General features: G+C 48.4%; 5 protein-coding genes across 5 annotated transcripts; all 5 read left to right on the top strand.

Moving 5' to 3' along the window:
- Window positions 1-1020: 1020 nt before the first annotated feature.
- On the top strand, window positions 1021-1519 carry N7471_013380 (uncharacterized protein; the record flags this gene model as incomplete). Its single annotated transcript, XM_057286099.1, has 2 exons — window positions 1021-1192; window positions 1239-1519. The coding sequence occupies 2 exons, from the start codon at window positions 1021-1023 to the stop codon at window positions 1517-1519; spliced, it is 453 nt and encodes a 150-aa protein (XP_057129424.1).
- Window positions 1520-2397: 878 nt separating this feature from the next.
- N7471_013379 (uncharacterized protein) lies at window positions 2398-3417 on the top strand (the record flags this gene model as incomplete). Its single annotated transcript, XM_057286098.1, has 2 exons — window positions 2398-2654; window positions 3219-3417. The coding sequence occupies 2 exons, from the start codon at window positions 2398-2400 to the stop codon at window positions 3415-3417; spliced, it is 456 nt and encodes a 151-aa protein (XP_057129423.1).
- A 3932-nt stretch (window positions 3418-7349) lies between these two features.
- On the top strand, window positions 7350-7865 carry N7471_013378 (uncharacterized protein; the record flags this gene model as incomplete). Its single annotated transcript, XM_057286097.1, has 1 exon — window positions 7350-7865. The coding sequence occupies one exon, from the start codon at window positions 7350-7352 to the stop codon at window positions 7863-7865; it is 516 nt and encodes a 171-aa protein (XP_057129422.1).
- Window positions 7866-8384: 519 nt separating this feature from the next.
- Window positions 8385-9050, top strand: N7471_013377 (cyclin family protein; the record flags this gene model as incomplete). The annotated part of the gene is made up of 1 exon (XM_057286096.1): window positions 8385-9050. The coding sequence occupies one exon, from the start codon at window positions 8385-8387 to the stop codon at window positions 9048-9050; it is 666 nt and encodes a 221-aa protein (XP_057129421.1).
- An 875-nt stretch (window positions 9051-9925) lies between these two features.
- On the top strand, window positions 9926-12671 carry N7471_013376 (uncharacterized protein; the record flags this gene model as incomplete). The annotated part of the gene is made up of 3 exons (XM_057286095.1): window positions 9926-9935; window positions 9988-11764; window positions 11807-12671. 3 exons carry the CDS (start codon window positions 9926-9928, stop codon window positions 12669-12671), a joined length of 2652 nt encoding a protein of 883 aa, XP_057129420.1.
- Window positions 12672-17362: the final 4691 nt, after the last annotated feature.

Genomic DNA, 17362 nt, shown 5'->3' with positions numbered 1-17362 from the left:
TTATGCTGAAATTGGAGTGTCGGAGTTGCTACTGCTGGAAATAGTATAACGAGGCGCTTATTTGCATGCTACCTTCATTTGAAACCTTAGCGAGGTGGCCTCGGCGCTATATTGCATCCGGCTTCGCTTATGATCTTACATACCGAACAATGGCTCATGGTTCGATTTCAACAATATCAGGTTGTGCTTGTGTCGTGGCCTGTCGTGTCAGTCTTTGCAGGGTGGCTACCACTTCTTCCAAGAGTACCTTTTGTGCGGGAAGCAGGCAACTATGGCACCCGCGCGAGTATTGAGTTGATCAGTTCGACACAGTGGAAAACACAGATTCAATTTGTTGTGCCAGCGCTGAGTGATATGGTGTGCCAGCATTATTAGACGTACACATTTTTCTCGGGTGGAGGTTAAATGTGTTGAGTCGCAATTCTCTGGTCGGTCTAGTTTTAGCTTTGGGGTCCAATACGCAGCAAAATATCAACTCACGGAGGTTGTCCTATCGGGCAGGATCCTCTGTTTGTCCAGCATCAGGGATAACCACTTTAACAAGTTTAAGGATACCCACGTTGCGTCAGGCGGGGGTTCGTATCTGCCTAACGGATATGAGCTCGAACAGTTCGAATGAAGAGGGACATCTAGTTTATTTTTAAGTGTAACAACAATCGAGATCACTTTATTACATCTTCTTATCATCTTGGATAAATTTCTTGTGTGCGAGTTCAACGCTGCAAACGAAATTGTTTACCGGAGAACTAACTTTACTTTTCACCGGAAATAGCCTTTCATGAATTGTTAATAATCCTCTAAGAATCTTTAGGGAGAGTATTATTATAGGGAAACATACGAATGCAGGCTGATTAATTAGTAGCACTTATGGATGGGTTTCCAGGGAATACGAATCCTCACAATAGAACATAGAAAGGTAGGGACTTACTGTGACATATAAATCTCACACTTCCCGAGGTTCTACACGTACATACCAAAGAACTTGTTATCTAGCATTCGTCGACCCCCGCATTGCCTACAATGCGATCCCTTCGATACATTCCACTTGGTGCTTTTTTTGTTAGACCCGCATTCGGAGGGACCCTGCAAGTCATCAATAATAATGGCCAATGCATGATTTGGTCTAAAGATAACTCTGGCTGCACTGGATACTCCAAGCCCTTTGGGCTGCTGAATGGCGATGATTGCTCAAGTGAGTACTGTAACAATGTAAGTTCCTACACCAACTAACAATCAAGAAGGCCTATCTGCAATTGTGAACGGCGCTCGAGATACCTTTTCCCTTTTGAACGTTGATATTTGTGGCTCAGAGAATGGTCCACCAGCTGCATGGGTGCGTGTAGAAAAGACTGGTGTTCTGTCAATCTTCAATCAACAGGGTGACACCTCTACATGTATACTAGACAATGGGTTCACAGTTGGTAGCTCTTGCAGCCCAAAAAAAGAGGGATCAGCGTTATCATCAACTTCAACCTCTGCTTCGGCAACTGCCTGCGCCCTTGTTTCTGATCCAGTTTGAGGGCTACAAAACGGATGATTTGTCATCTTTCCTAAGCTTTGACTGTGTGGCCAATCAGGATTTAGCATTCCGTCCTGCCTACATAGTAATTTGGTATTAATCATGCTTGCCTCACAATAACCGTGCCAAGCGCCCAACTAGATAGCCATTTTTCACCAGATAACCAAATTTCAATTTATTCACCTATGAGAATATTATTTACAGGTAACCACCACGACTATCTATATACCAATTTCCACTATTACAGTACTTCCGGAAATTGGTGTCACCACCTATAGTATATCCGCCACTAATGCCAAGAAGTGCTAGTCCATATTAGGGAAGTAATCGGAACATTGATGTTCCGATATTTACGAATACAAGTTCTTACGATAATAAGGTACGTACACTACCTGCGCCTCGTAACTAAGTGTATGAGTGATTCGTAGTAGACTAGAACCTTCACTAGAAATGCAAACATTTCATATAAAATTCACCCGTAAATAATCTTCAATTCCTCACGGAAAAATGTGTACAAGAGTAACAAAAAGCGGGGGTGGAGGTTAATTAAGGAAGAGTGGTGATGGAAGAGAGTGGCCGATCGCGATTAACCTTTTTTTTTTTTTAAAAAAAGGGATTTTTTAGACTAAGTTGAGGACCACATTTTGAGTATGCTTTTCTAGCGGGTACCCACCGAATGGTTTGATCCTAAAGTATCGCATTTCCCTTTCGCAACACATATTTATACCTGGGATAGCCACAGCTCCTTCAGGCTGAAGAACTTGTTAAACCCACTACACGTACACAAGCCCATCGCACCTCCAAAACACCATGGGAAGATTCCGTCAGATTATTATGCGTGAGATATCATTCCTTCATTACTTTAAAGTGGACTAACCATGAGGTTAGCGTGGAGGAAGGAAGCGCACAAGAAGCACCGCACCAAGCCTGATCCGCCATTCATTCTTAAAGTCTCTCCGGGCCTTCCACAGTCATGGCTGGATAAAAGGATTTTCACTCCTAAGTGGGAGCTAAGGTCAGACTGGGAAAAGGAACAGGCTTTTTATATCAATACATTGAACCGCGAGGAAGAGTATAGTGGAGCCGGGTTGGCCAAGATCAGAGGTGAAGACTTCCAGGAATATGAGAAGGGAAAGTATGTATACAAGCCTAACCGCGACGGAAAGGCCTTATACTAAACTACTGTGACTACGTGAGAGAGCTTCTACAATCCATTTCAATTTATTGATATCGTGGGGGAGTGAATGTGTTAGTGAAGGACCCTCATCGTAGACTCTTTTTCTTCTCCCATTCAGGTCACTGAAGTGGCACGTTGTATGTTTGAAGTCAGCTTGTGCTGTTGGGCTTATCATAGAGGACAGATGTGGTGGTAGTGGAACCGTGTAGTATAGTAGCTACAGTAGTATTCGAAATCAGATTTACCTCCGCACTCTTCGACTTTAACTCCCGAACCCTAATCTGAAACCTGCTAGAATGCGCTCAACCTGGCAGCATTTAACGGCCATGACCAGGAGGTTAATTTTCTACTTGCTACCATGAAACAGGATGTCAATACGACCGACGATGCAGGAGCAAACCCCTTGATGTGGGCCTCACGGAACGGACACGACAAAATCGTGCAGATACTGCTAGAAAGAGGAGCCGATATCAACACCCAGGGTGGCGACTACGGAAATGCGCTCTATGCAGCTTCTTCTAGAGGACACGATAAGATCGTGCAGATACTGCTAGAAAGAGGAGCCGATGTCAACGCCCAGGGTGGATTCCACGGAAATGCCCATCAAGCGGCTCGTCGGGGAGGATACCACCGTATAGTGAAACTTTTCCAGGGACATCATTGTGCTGATCAGTCGACCTCCCAACCTCCCCCTTCCAAAAGGCTCAAGGTATCATCATGATCCCACTTACCATGTTCAACTCAAATTTTTGTAATACCGCGATATCTTGATTGGTTTTCTTTCCCTAGGTAGTTGTGCTATAGTCCTTGCTCTCAATACTGAAATAATTTGTCCATGATCCATAATCCATGATCCAGCCATTCATACATTAATGGAATAAGAACTACGAAAACCAAATAAACCTACTCGTTCTTTTCAGTCGATGTAACCTCTGTATACATAACTCAGTAAATGAAAGACCTTTGCTCTCATTAATTGGACCAGCTGTCTGTTCCCTTACCCTGCCTACGTTGTGGACTCATACCATGTGGTAGGCACCAGGGGCAATTGTGTTGTATCTAGACTTCCGCAGAGCCCATAAAGCCCAAAGCCCAACCCACTCCAACCCACTAATGGGCCGGGTTTTGGGCCCGTTCATGAGGCTCATCGATGGGCCGAGGGCCTAAGGTAAGAGCCCACTGGGGTTTTATGGGGGCCCAATATGCCCCAAACACTACAAACTTGCCAATTCTTGGCATTTGTATAGTAATGCAGAATTTCCTAGTATTTTTGAGTATTCAAATTACTGTCTGAGGCCCCCAATTGATTGAGAATTCACTGATTAATGAGATTGATAAGATTAACTGATGAGATTGACTTTAAGAGGTACGCTGGTCAAGTCAACCACCGAACTGACAAGGGGGTGACAGGGTGTTCCTGCTGCTGGAGGTATCCTGGGCGAGGTCTGACCACCAGTCTGATAGGGGGTCATTACTCAATTAGTTATGCGGGCATTTTGGTCAATGGTAAAATTCACTTACTACTGCAGTAGACTTCCGCACGACCCAGGCCCAACCCAGACCCAACTACTGAGGCCCAAAAAACCCAGAAATAGCCCATTTGGACCCACTTTTAGCGACCTTTTGCATACATAATGGTCTTGGCGCTCATAATGCGGCTAAATCAGCAGAATTATGGACACAATTAGGGTGAAAATGTAATTGTGGTAGACTGGCAACTGGGTGGTCTATACAGTAATGTTCGAAATCAGTTTTATCACTACACTCTCTTATATTCTTTCCCGAACCCCTGACCCGAAACACGCCAATCTAATTTTAGCACTTCCCCAGTAATCCCTGTAGGGTTGTATTGTATTCACTGGTAACGAGAAATGAGTCATTGTTACAGTACTGTAATTTCCCCTGGAATCTGACGGAATCTTTCATGCAAGCCGACCAAACCAAAGGAGAATCGTAACAATCTGGCAAGATCCTTCTTGCACTTCCTCGTGTCTTTGGCCTCCTCGTCACACGCAGCCTTCGCCTACATCATTTGAAATCCAATAAAAGGTTGCAGCGGCGCCATAGAGAACTAACACTGGTAGGCAAACAAGCTTCTCTATTCCCATGGCTTCCGTTATCTACTGCGATTTTCATTCGTTACCGGCGTCCATTGAAAACTGGTACTCTGAGAAGCTGACATTCAAAGCCGTGGTCGTGTAGAGATGACGCAGAGCCCATATCACATCGATTCCATCTCAGCCCGAAGAGCCTGGACAATGGGAACACGACTCGCTGTACGCTCCAACCTCTGGATACTTTGGTAGTCCCTACGCAGCGCCGTCCAACTACAGTCCCTCCCCGCCCTTCCCGCCTAGTGGGGTTGAGAATCAGTCACAGCCATATACTCTCAGGCTGGTCCAGTTTCTGAATGGGAGGAGGGAAGAGTTTACAACCAGGACCCGCCGACATGTATCCACTATCATATAGAGTGGCGAGTGACAGTCAACAATCGGGAGGTGTCAAAAGACACAGAGGAAGACAGAGGAAGACCTTGTGTTGGCCCCCAGTGCCTTCTGGCAGCTGTTGTTGGAGAAAAAAAACTGGAGAAAGGTTCTTCGACGAAAAATTGCCCGCCACCGTTCGGTGAAAGCTGATGACACTGCCATTGTCATTTCAGTAAATGATCGTACCTAGCGCAACCTGACTAAACGATTTGACGATACCGACATTACTTGGACCGCCATCGAGAAGCAGCTTCTGATGTGGTCAGGTCTATTCTCCCGGGGTAAGGAACTCACGCTGAAGATCTGCTTCAACTACGTAGATGATCGTCACTCTTCTCCAACCGCTGGTCGGAAAGTGGAGAAAAGAGGAAAGTCATCTATCACGAGAAGGATGCTCGATGAAAGAGACGCACAGCTTGATGCGGAGCAGGATGCTTCTGGACAAAAACCAATCTGGCGCAGCGTCTATAATCTGATGCGATGCGCTTCGTCGACATGCCCTTTGGGCCCGTATTGTTGGGTGGATCCAATGGGAAGAAAGCACTACCAACTGAAAACTCATCATCTGAGGCGCCTAGTCACCCATGTCGAAAAAGGTGGGGTTTTGGACGGCCACAAGGATGTGCCAGAAACGGTACGCGAAGAATTATATATGGAAGGCAACAGAGACTGGAGAAGAACAATCGCAAAGGAGGACATATCGTTGGAAATGGAATAGCGTATCCTCCTATCAACATCAATGTCCTACCCTCGCAGTCTTCCGCCTCTGGGTTAGACATTCCGACTGCTCAGGCTGCTGCTGACTTGAAGTCTCTAAGCCCGCTCGACATTCCTGGACCTGGGGACGAAGCGGTCAAGGAATATAGTGAGTGGCAGGTGTCAAAGGTCACTGATGACACCCTCAAGGTTGCATTTAGACAAGCCTGTGACATGATGCTCGAGAATGGTCTTGACCTTGAGCAGGTCTACAAGGATCAAGACCCGGAATACTTTATCGGCAAGGGAGTAAAGCTGGGCATTGCTCGACGTTTCGTAGAAGACATTCGGCGCTGGGTCGAGAACGTGAAGAAAGCAATCCCTATTTATGAAATAACATAGCAACAACCTGCGTAGACATTGGAGCATATGAGCGTTCAGGAGTTTTGTCGGATTATGTTGGAAATATTATATAGTGAACTTGGCCATGGTTGCAATTGGAAATTTAGTGGTTTTTTAAGTGTTAATCTATGTGATCGGATTGCCGTTCACTGTGCCCATGCCGTACTTGAAGCCCGGAGGGGTAAAAAAAAAACCACCCCTCAACGCTTCCAATATAACAGCATCTCTTTTCCGCACAACCAATAGATATTTATCAACGGACTTGAAATGAATGTCGATCAAGGGTGGGGCTTAGTTGCAGAGAGGTTTGAACATCAGAGCCTTTAGTATGTACCGTCTCAACAGCGCACGTAAGGCAACACCGAATGCGGGTTCAAAAGAACAGACACAATTGCATGAAAACAAATGCCGAATTTCATTTTGAATGAAGGTCTAATCTGTAGGGCACCCTGTAGAGCTAGTTCATCTTTGGTCGTGATAACGGGTTACATCGCTAGTTAGTTCAGGAGGATGAAATGCCGGCGAGCTTGCAGTAAAATGAGTGCCGACCACATATCCTTTTTGTGCCACGTGGTCTTTCCATCAGCGCTGGATCATCCGCAAGAAAGTGTACGTGGCCACGTCAAAGCAAAAGTACAGTACATTACGGTCCCTCCTTTCTGCTTTTGCGCTGTTTGATCTGGCTCGAGTTTTCTTGTTCGGTATTCTGCTACTGTATGTACGGCATGAGTTTCACTACTTTACAGCTTAGTATCGTAACTCATCCGAATTATTGACGCGATTCAAGTCGATGCCCCTAACCTGCCCCAAGCCGAGTTTTCTACCACAAGCAATTTACTGCTGATGACCACATTGCAGTCGCACGGCATGTGATATCCTCGTTCGCCTAGCGACAAAGTGACTCAAACCAAATAACGGTGGGGTTACCGGTAAAGACGCCCTTTGTCTCATTCCGGCGACGACAGAAGCTAACTCCGGCTTCGTTGCTCATCCACAGCTTTCGAGATTTTCACTGCTTCAAACAATATATCCTCAAGTCAAAACAACCATACCGTATATCGCGAGCAAAATGAGCTTGGTGACGTCCTTTTCCGACTACATATTTTTCACCTTCGTGTTTAGAATCTGGCCTCCCACCGACTTCCGATCTCCCGACACTATTGCCTACGATATTGTGTCCAAAATTCTCCTTGCAGATACACCCAGGGAGATCCGCAAACAATTGCAGGAGGAACTAAGGGCTGTTGATTACAGCAAGGCTATGGCACAAGCTACTCTGCACTACCTGCAAGATGCCATCAAAGCCCGTACACAAATGTCCCGCGCCGCCGCCAATGCGCTGGCAAAAGCGAAAGATGCCGCTGTCGACATTTCGGGAGAACATCCTGTATATGTCACACTGGTTACATTGGGTGTGCTGGCAGTATTCGCTCCATGTGTACTGGAGGCCCTCGGGTTTGGAGGGTTGGGCCCAATGAAAGGATCGTTTGCGGCTGTCTGGCATCGAACTTATGCTGCACATGTAGCCAAGAGAACATTGTCAATTTACTTGCATAAGATGAGAATGGCGGGTAAGATGACCTGACCCCTCATCCCTTGGAACTTCATTGTAGATAAAGTATTTAGTACGATATCACTGCGACTAGCCTTCTAGTGAATTTCACAATATTTCCACAAAAGAAAGACTATGGCCCATAAAGAGACTACATCAATCGGCAGGGACGGTGGAATTGAAAAAGCAACAAACTTGACCGCCTTGAAACATCCTAATCCATTTGCGGTATATTTGTGCAAACGATGCAAACACGCGTGGTCGTTGGTCCCCACCCTCGCCGTCGCTATCTTGCCTTCGCAATCCTCTTCGATAGCTTGGTCCTTTTATGTCATGCACCATTAGAGTTTCCCACGGAAAGTTGATTTGCCAAAATTTATCTATTGAGACGCTGGGAGGCTATGCAGAGTATCGGTCTGAATCTTCCCCAAATGGTTGCCAGCAACAAATTACTACTTCATCCCATTTCGCAACGGCCTCGGTCCCTAGAAAGCTTTGATGCGCTTGACAATACACCTAAATATTTACTGAGCACTCCATGACTTTGAATCGATGTCTGCCTGCAACCCAGGATCTAGCAAAAGAAACAACCCACGCGACAACACACCAACAACTGAGATTTCGATCTCTTTGGCGGACTTGCAATTAAACCGACTGTTGCAGCCGATGCAATCGCACTCCGAAAATCTCAGATTCAAGCTACTGCCCGCATCTTATGAGTTGATTGAGACGGCTGACTTGGTGGTGTTGATTACAAGCATGGTCATGGAATTGATCAGTATCAATGACAAGATACCAATCCTCCCAAATCAGCTGACTCGGTTTCACTCGCGATCTTCGCCACAGATCACTGTGCATGATTACCTCCGTCGATTGACGGCACACGCTCATCTATCGCCTCCAATCCTACTCAGTATGGTCTTTTATATTGACCTACTATGTGCTGCATACCCTGCATTTATTATATCCAGCTTGACAATTCACCGTTTCCTGATTGTTAGTGCAACAGTTGCCAGTAAAGGCCTCAGTGATTCTTTCTGGACCAACAAGACATACGCTCGGATAGGGGGTATCAGCTCCACGGAACTCGCTGTGCTAGAACTTGAATTCTTATTTCGAGTGAAATGGCGAATTATTCCCAAACCAGAGGCGCTAGGCGACTACTATCGGTTCCTAGTTGAGCGCTGTGACGGCTTTGGAATCGAAATTCCCTGCTGAGACAGCAGCTAACCTTCCCACCGAAACCCATACACGACTCCGTTCACACTCGTCTCGAAATGATTTAAGCAGAAGACGCGCCAGGGTCAAAAAGACCTGAATAATAATTCCTACGTACTGCAGTCCCCCAAACACTACACACTCCTTTACCGGTTCGGGCGCCTGAAGTTGTATTTCAAAATCGCATTGATCATCATGTTGACTTGTGGAGCATGGACTGTATGGTGGGCCAAATCATCCGAGCCCAAATTCTATACAACAATAAACTGAGAGGAATGACAGCTTTGAGTGTGCGTCAACCGAGACTATACCTAGCAACATCCTGAGAATTTTTCGATCTTCAACCCTGCATGCCGAAAATGGCCTCCAGCACTCTCTTCTTTTGCACCGACCACATCAATACACCATGTGAGGAAGGCATCAAATCCTTGATCGGGATCTGCCTCATAGTAATTCCAGTTACGTTTGATGAAGCTTTTGAGCTCAGCAAAAAACTCTTCAATTGGATTTAAGTCCGGCGAGTAGGGCGGCAAATAAACCAATTATTACCCCCGCATCCCCACACATCAGCGCAATCCGCTCTGAATGATGAAACGACGCATTGTCCTTAACCACAACAGATTTAGGCTCGGGCCATTTTCCGCAGTGCTGAAGGAGCTGAGCTATAAAGTCCTCGAACATAATGGCGTCCGTTGAACCGCGGAAGACACGCGACAGAACGATCCCATCCTGGGCATAAGCAGGCAGTATCTGATATCGCTGTTCGCGGTGGAATTGTGATACTTGCATAGGGGCCACGCCAAGTGGCGACCAGCCTGTCCGCCTGAACCCGACCCTTTTGTCACATCCAGATTCATCAACGTAAACTAGGTGATATGACTGAAAGTGCGATAAATTGTGCAAATAACATAGATCAAATGTGCGGTACATGGGACAGAGCACGGCTCGGACCACCGTGCCATTGAGACTGTGTTCGATGCACCGTGGCCGATCCCAAAGTATCAGGAACGGCTTCTACTGAAGAACGCGCCATGGAACGAGATTAATGCTAGAATCGCGAGCACCCTGGCCGCCACTCCGTCGGAAGGCACAGTACAGCAGAAAACCGATCGACTGATGTCTGCGGTCTCGGACGCGGTGCAAGATTTAACTCCGAGAGCGAAGCCGTCACCACACGCGAAGCGGTGGTGGACAACTGATCTGACACAACTGCGTCATATATACACATACTGGCGAAATCACGCTCGTTCGGAGCGACGGGCGGGGCGAAAAGCACCTCGGCTCGAAAAGATGGCCCAGGATGCGGCGAAACAATACCATGATGCCATCCGTAAACAAAAGAAGAAGCACTGGAATGAGTTTCTCGCAGACAACGACAACATATGGAAAGCAGCGAAGTATCTGAAGCCCGGGGAGGATGCGGCATTTGGGAAATTACCGCAGCTCGTCAGAGCAGATGGGACCACCACCGCTGACCACTTGGAGCAAGCAGAGGAGTTGCTGTCCAAATTCTTCCCGCCCCTGCCGGACAACATTGACGATGAAGGGACCAGACCACAAAGAGAGCCAGTGGAGATGCCGGCCATCACCCTGGAGGAGGTAGAACGACAGCTTCTTGCAGCGAAATCGTGGAAGGCACCGGGAGAGGACGGCCTGCCGGCGATAGTTTGGAAGATGACGTGGCCCACGGTCAAGTACAGGGTCCTTGAACTATTCCAGGCGTCGCTGGCAGAAGGCTCGTTGCCAAGACAGTGGAGACACGCGAAGATCATACCGCTCAAAAAACCAAACAAAGAAAATTACACCATTGCAAAAGCATGGAGACCGATCTCACTCCTAGCGACACTGGGCAAGATACTGGAATCAGTAGTTGCAGAAAGGATCTCACACGCGGTGGAAACCCACGGCTTGCTCCCGACCAGCCACTTTGGAGCCCGGAAACAGCGGTCCGCGGAGCAAGCACTCTTGCTCTTGCAAGAACAGATCTACACGGCGTGGCGGGGCCGACGGGTATTGAGCCTGATCAGCTTCGATGTCAAAGGAGCCTACAACGGAGTGTGCAAAGAGCGATTGCTCCAAAGGATGAAAGCACGAGGCATACCGGAGGATCTGCTCCGGTGGGTTGAGGCGTTCTGTTCGGAACGAACGGCGAACATCCAGATCAACGGGCAATTGTCGGAGGTCCAAAGCATGCCACAGGCTGGGTTACCGCAGGGCTCGCCCCTGTCCCCGATCCTATTTCTCTTCTTCAACGCAGACCTCGTGCAAAGACAGATCGACAGCCAGGGAGGAGCAGTCGCTTTTGTGGATGATTTCACCGCATGGGTGACCGGGTCAACCGCGCAGAGTAACCGGGAAGGGATCGAAGCAATTATCAATGAAGCCCTCGACTGGGAAAGGAGAAGCGGAGCGACCTTTGAAGCTGAAAAGACAGCTATCATACACTTTGCCCCCAAGACGCGTAAATCGGACCACGATCCATTTACCATCAAGGGACAGACGGTTGTACCCCAAGACCACGTCAAGATCCTGGGATTATTGATGGACACGAGACTCAAGTACAAGGAACATATTGCAAGGGCCGCTTCCAAGGGCCTGGAAGCAGCGATGGAGCTTCGGCGACTTCGGGGCCTAACCCCAGCAGCAGCGCGGCAGCTATTCACCTCGACGGTGGCGCCGGTCGTGGACTACGCCTCCAATGTCTGGATGCACGCGTGCAAGGATAAAGCCATGGGACCGATTAACCGAGTCTAAAGAGTAGGAGCACAAGCCATTGTGGGGATATTTCTCACGGCCGCGACCAGCGTAGCAGAGGCGGAGGCCTGTATTGCCACTGCGCAGCATCGATTCTGGAGACGGGCCGCTAAGATGTGGACGGACATACACACTCTACCGGAAACCAATCCTCTCCGCAGAAATACAGATCGGATCAGGAAGTTCAGAAGATACCACCGCTCGCCGTTGTATCAGGTAGCCGATGCGCTCAAGCATATCGACATGGAAACACTAGAAACCATCAATCCGTTCACATTGGCACCATGGGAAGCACGCGTACAGGCTGGCGTTGAAGCAACTCCGCAGTCACCGATCGTACTAGGCGGGTTAATGCAGATCGCAACCAGCAGTTCGGCTCGGAACGAGCTGGTCGGATTTGGGGTGGCGATCGAGAGGCAGCCACCTCGGTATCGAAAACTGAGATTGAAGACCCTTTCCGTCACATTGGGTGCAAGAGCAGAGCAAAATCCGTTCTCCGCGGAGCTAGCAGCGATGGCACATGCATTGAACATGGTAGTTGGAGTGAAGGATTACCGGATTACGCTACTCACGAGCAACAAAGCGGCGGCTCTGACACTAAGGAACCCTCGACAACAGTCAGGTCAGGAATTCGTCTACCAACTGTACAAGTTGATGAGAAAACTGAGGAGAAATGGAAACCAGATCAATGTCCGGTGGATCTCAACGAGTGAAGACAATAAACTGCGGGGTCTGGCCAAGGAACAGGCCAGAGCCGCGACACAAGAAGATGCTGTCCCGCAAAAGCAGGTCCCAAGGATGAGTCAACAACACTCAATATTGCACGGTCCCAAGCAGTTCCCAACAATGACCTACCAGCGAATATAGGGAGACACGCAAAACGAGTTGATGCAGCACTCCCAGGCAAACACACCCGGCAACTGTATGACCGATTATCGTGGAAAGAAGCGAGCGTGCTGGCTCAACTCCGAACCGGCATGGCAAGACTCAATGGATATCTCTATCGAATCAACGTAGCAGACACGGACCAATGTGCGTGTGGACAAGCGAGAGAGACCGTGGAGCACTTCCTATTTCGATGTCAAAAATGGACGGCGCACCGGATGGAACTATTACAATGTACCAACACCCACCGAGGAAACATATCCTTCGCCTTCCGATGATCAGAAGTGGACGCCGAACTTAGACGCGGTACGGGCCTCAATACGATTCGCCATCGCCACGGGCCGACTCGAGGCCACCTAACCACGCCGACGAACATAAATCACCCCCCTTTCGCCGATCTAACCCACCAACCACCTCGTGTTACAGACGGTAGACGCGCTTCAACTGCCGAAAATAGGATGTTGAACACTTGGAGAAGCGCCTTCAAGCCAGCCTACTAACAAAATTACTAACCCACGAGGATCCGCTGCGATACGGACATCTGAGATGACATATATTGCAAGGCTTTATGTATGGGCTCTAAGGAGACACAGTACTATATATATTATGACATGTATAGTAGATCAGAGATAGTTGCCCTTTCGGCTTAGCCGCCGGGCGTTAATAAATTGTGTGTGTGTGTAGCCTAAGCTTGAACCAAATCAAACCGGACGTTGGATTCTGTAACTTGAAGAACCCGATAGCTCAGACACAACTTGGAGGGACATTTTCCATGTGGCATAGTTATAGTTGTTCAGCTTTGACTAGTGTACCCGCAGGAGCCGGCCCTCTGCGAGTGAGTTCGGCAGACACCCTTGTCTGTCCAGTGACGGGGACCTTACTCAACATGCGAGAGCAAGGGTACGGTGTACCAAGCTCCCAAGCTGAATGCAAGTAAAGTGGTGCCATTTCCCGGTCTAACTCTACTGGGCAATGACTACATTTGTGGGGGCGCTCGAAGTACCAGCTAGCTAATGAGGTGAGGGCTTAGCGTCACAGTGTGGCTGCTCCATGTGGGTTCTTGCGCTTGTTCTCCGAAGCTGTTGGGGATTGAGTAGTAGCGTGTAGCTTAGTTGCTGATCAACAGCGATGGTTGGTGTATGTGCTCGGTGCGTATCGGGATATGCACAGCAATAAAACAGTAGGCAAAATGTACCCGGGGAGGATCCCGCAATGGAGCCTTTCAGTTCGTGCGCGCCGGCCGCTAGAGCAGTGGCCACATAGACGAACAGAAGTAAACTTGCATCGAGAAAGGTTTGTTATTAGTGACTGGTGGAGGTTCAAATTGCGGGTCAATATGCAGAGGCAGGGGTATCAAATGAAAGAGCAGGGCCTCCTATCTGTTCGGTGGTTGGACTTGACCAGGTGCCTCGAGCAGCAGGGACCCCCTGTCAGTGATCAGACGTTGACCAGGATACCTGCAGCAGCAGGGGATCCCTGCCCGTTTGGGGGTTGAATTGAACCAGGATACCTGAAACAGCAGGAACCCCCTGCCCGTTCGGCGGTCGGACTTGACCAGGGTGCCTCGAGAAGCGGGGATCCCCTGTCAGTAAGGTGGTTGGACGTTGGCCAGGATACATGCAGCAGCAGGGATTCCCTGCCCGTTTGGGGGTTGAATTTAACCAGGATACCTGAAACAGCAGGAACCCCCAGCCCGTTCGGGGTCCGGGACTTGACCAGGTTGCCCGCAACAGCATGTATGTTCGAAGCCTGCGAACGGACTCACATCGAGCAAGGCCTCCTGTTTGTCCAGCGGTTGAGTCTTGATTCTGTGACTCATCATGCAGCAATCGAGATACAAAGGATTTGGACCGAGAGTTACATCAACCACGGTTCATTGTTCGTCCAGCGATTTAGCCCAACCCCTGGTTGAACATGTAGCAGCAAGAATTTCAACTCGAACGGTTTGAATAAAGTGACCGGGGGAGAGTGGGGCTCAGTGGGGTTTACTAAGTACCCTTGTGCCTTTCAGCTAATCCCGGTTGTCAACGCCCAACACTGCAGGGCCCATTGGTGCGTACGCCAGAAATATCGCTGACAGCTTAGACCGGGAATCTGGTCGCTCCAAGGTTACTGGTCCAAATTGCCGTCCGTGCGCCCCATTCCCAGCCGGATCTGGCCCCCCGGAAGCTAGGGCCAGGGTTGTCACAGACCCCTTCTGCGCCGCAGACCATTGCAGGCGCTGTGGTCGGCGAAAGGGCACGATGGTCTTCGTAGGCTAGTATGTAGCACAGGAACAAAGAATAGGACTAGGTGATCCACTGTGCTACGGACCTTCTACGTTTCCAATGGCTATCCTGCTCGTTCCTCCTGTCCAAGAAACCCTGGGCTCTCCGTCCCTTTGTTCCTGCTGACCTCGTCTACGGATTGAAGTGATCGGTGGGCCCCTGGTGCCAATCCTAACTGGACCCGAATGCGATAACGCCCGACGCCCCTCGTCGCCGATCACTCACTGGCTCGATGGGATTTCCAGTCATGTCATGCCTTGTCAAATAATGCTTCCAGTTGGAGTTATGTGCAGATGCCAAGATGCCGAGTGCTTCAGGGGAATCGGTATGATCCAATGATGTTCTGCCGTTGTTCAGCTGAAGGGGTCAATGCAGTGGTCGCGCGACTTGGGTGATTCTCACCCTGATTCTCACCCTGTCTATAGCGCACTCACCCTTCTTACCTCCAGTTTCGCAATACTCACCCATTTCTTACCCAGGAGACACCCATGATGCAGTCAGTGATCGGAGACGCAAGGCTCATACCGCCGAGCTTTCAAACTTCCCTGTTGCCCTTTGCCGAATGGCCACCAAGCTGCGCTCTGCAATGCCGGAGGAGATATCATCGTTGATTCGGGAGATTCAAATCCTGTCAACAGACCAAGACGCCGTTGATTACTTGTTCACGAATACTGAATACCCAACGGTCGTTGCAGCCAGCAGCCTCTACCATCTGTGATGTAAATAAATCCCCGTCGCAGATCATGTCATAAATAAGTTCCCAAGTGGCTAGATTGAGCGCCATCTCAGATTGAATACATGTGATTGATTGTCAATGGTGTTCGTACCATTGGATAGTACATTTCGCAAGGTGCGGCGGCACCCTAGGTGTCAAGGTGTAATAATGATACAGGTAATATACGACAAGCTACGATCTAGGGTATCATCTGTTTGACACAATACAGCTGTCAACGACAGGGATTGTCCGGAAAAATCCTAGAATGGACTAGTATATCTTGGCAATTAGGGTTCGAGGAATAAGAAATAATGAAAGAGTGTAGGTGACCAATTTCGGAACGTACTGTATCCTACTTGCTTCTACAACGATTTCATCGAAGCATATCTTCATATGCCTACCCTTGTCTAGGTCAACATTATTCTCAAGTCAGACTGCAGTAGCGACCGCTTCCGCCTTCCATGTCGGACAACATAGAGGAGCTTTCTCAAACCCTAATAACATGCTGCGCTAAACCATATACGGTTCGCATTGTATTTCAGAGTCCGTTACTGTACCGAATGGTATAATACCAAACGAGCAAATGACTAAGTCCGGTATCTACGTGTATTGTTACAGCTCTAGGATTCTATCACTCATCACATCATTGCAACTCTCTCAAACAATTGTAGGTCGTTAGACATTACATTGCTAGGGACCAACGATACGTTCTACCTCACGATGGCATGAAGACTCGACGCTTGGGCTTATTGAGATATAATTCATGTGACAAGGGAAAGCGAAAATCGCCTACATCTCAAACGGCTCTCTCAATCTTGATAAATTCCCATGCTGTCCCCTCGCGGCCGACAACCAACATTTCATCCTGGTCTATCTGCATCGGCTCGAACCAAATCCGAAGCCAATCCTGTCGCTTTACGAAGAGTACTTGGCCTCCGGTAGTAGGGCATTGCCTTGTAAAAAAGAAGCCGCCCGCACGATCACGATGCTCCCTTGCCGTAGCAACGAATTTCCCATGGTTATCGTGCCCTATAAAAGTCCCCGAGGCCTCATTTCTAAAGCCGAAAAACCTATCCTCGTTCTCGTTGCACTGCCAACATATGTCACGACCGGACTGTATATTGCGGGAAACCAAGCATAATTCGCCATCCTGAATCGCAAGGAGCCGGTTCGTCTTCGGATCGCGAATGATGTATGACTGTCCTTGACAAGGTGACTGTCCAAGGCTTGTCATACTTGACTTGCTAGAATAGTGCGATTCGATCTGTTCACGGGAAAAACTTGAATCTGTTGGTGTATTCATTCCGCTATAGCCCCCACTTGTGGATAACACTAATTCGGAATGTTCCATAGCTTCGAATCCTAACAATTAGTTAACCATAATGTATAATTTAGTCCGGTTGTCAATTGGTACCTTTATATTTTTTTAGAGATAAGTTTGCGGATGATTGCTGCCCAGACTGAATGGTGTAAAGAAGTTCTCGGTGGGCAGTTAGAGATTTTTTATATAAGCGGGGTAGCGGGGTCGAACTCTACACATGTGAGATATCGTACGCAGAGATGTTGTACGACACATTTTTGAAACCGGATGGGAAATTTTCAGACAAAGACATCAAGAGGAGCTACTTATTCCATTTGGAAGAGCCCTCGCATGGTCCTTTGTCTTGAATAAACGCCAAGATGATGCGATC

This window comes from Penicillium samsonianum, assembly GCF_028829775.1.
Source record: "Penicillium samsonianum strain IBT 33392 chromosome Unknown utg000009l_segment0_segment0, whole genome shotgun sequence".
Classification (NCBI taxonomy): Eukaryota; Fungi; Ascomycota; class Eurotiomycetes; order Eurotiales; family Aspergillaceae; genus Penicillium; species Penicillium samsonianum.
The sequence above is the reverse complement of the archived record's forward strand: the minus strand, read 5'-3'. Positions and strand labels throughout refer to the sequence as shown.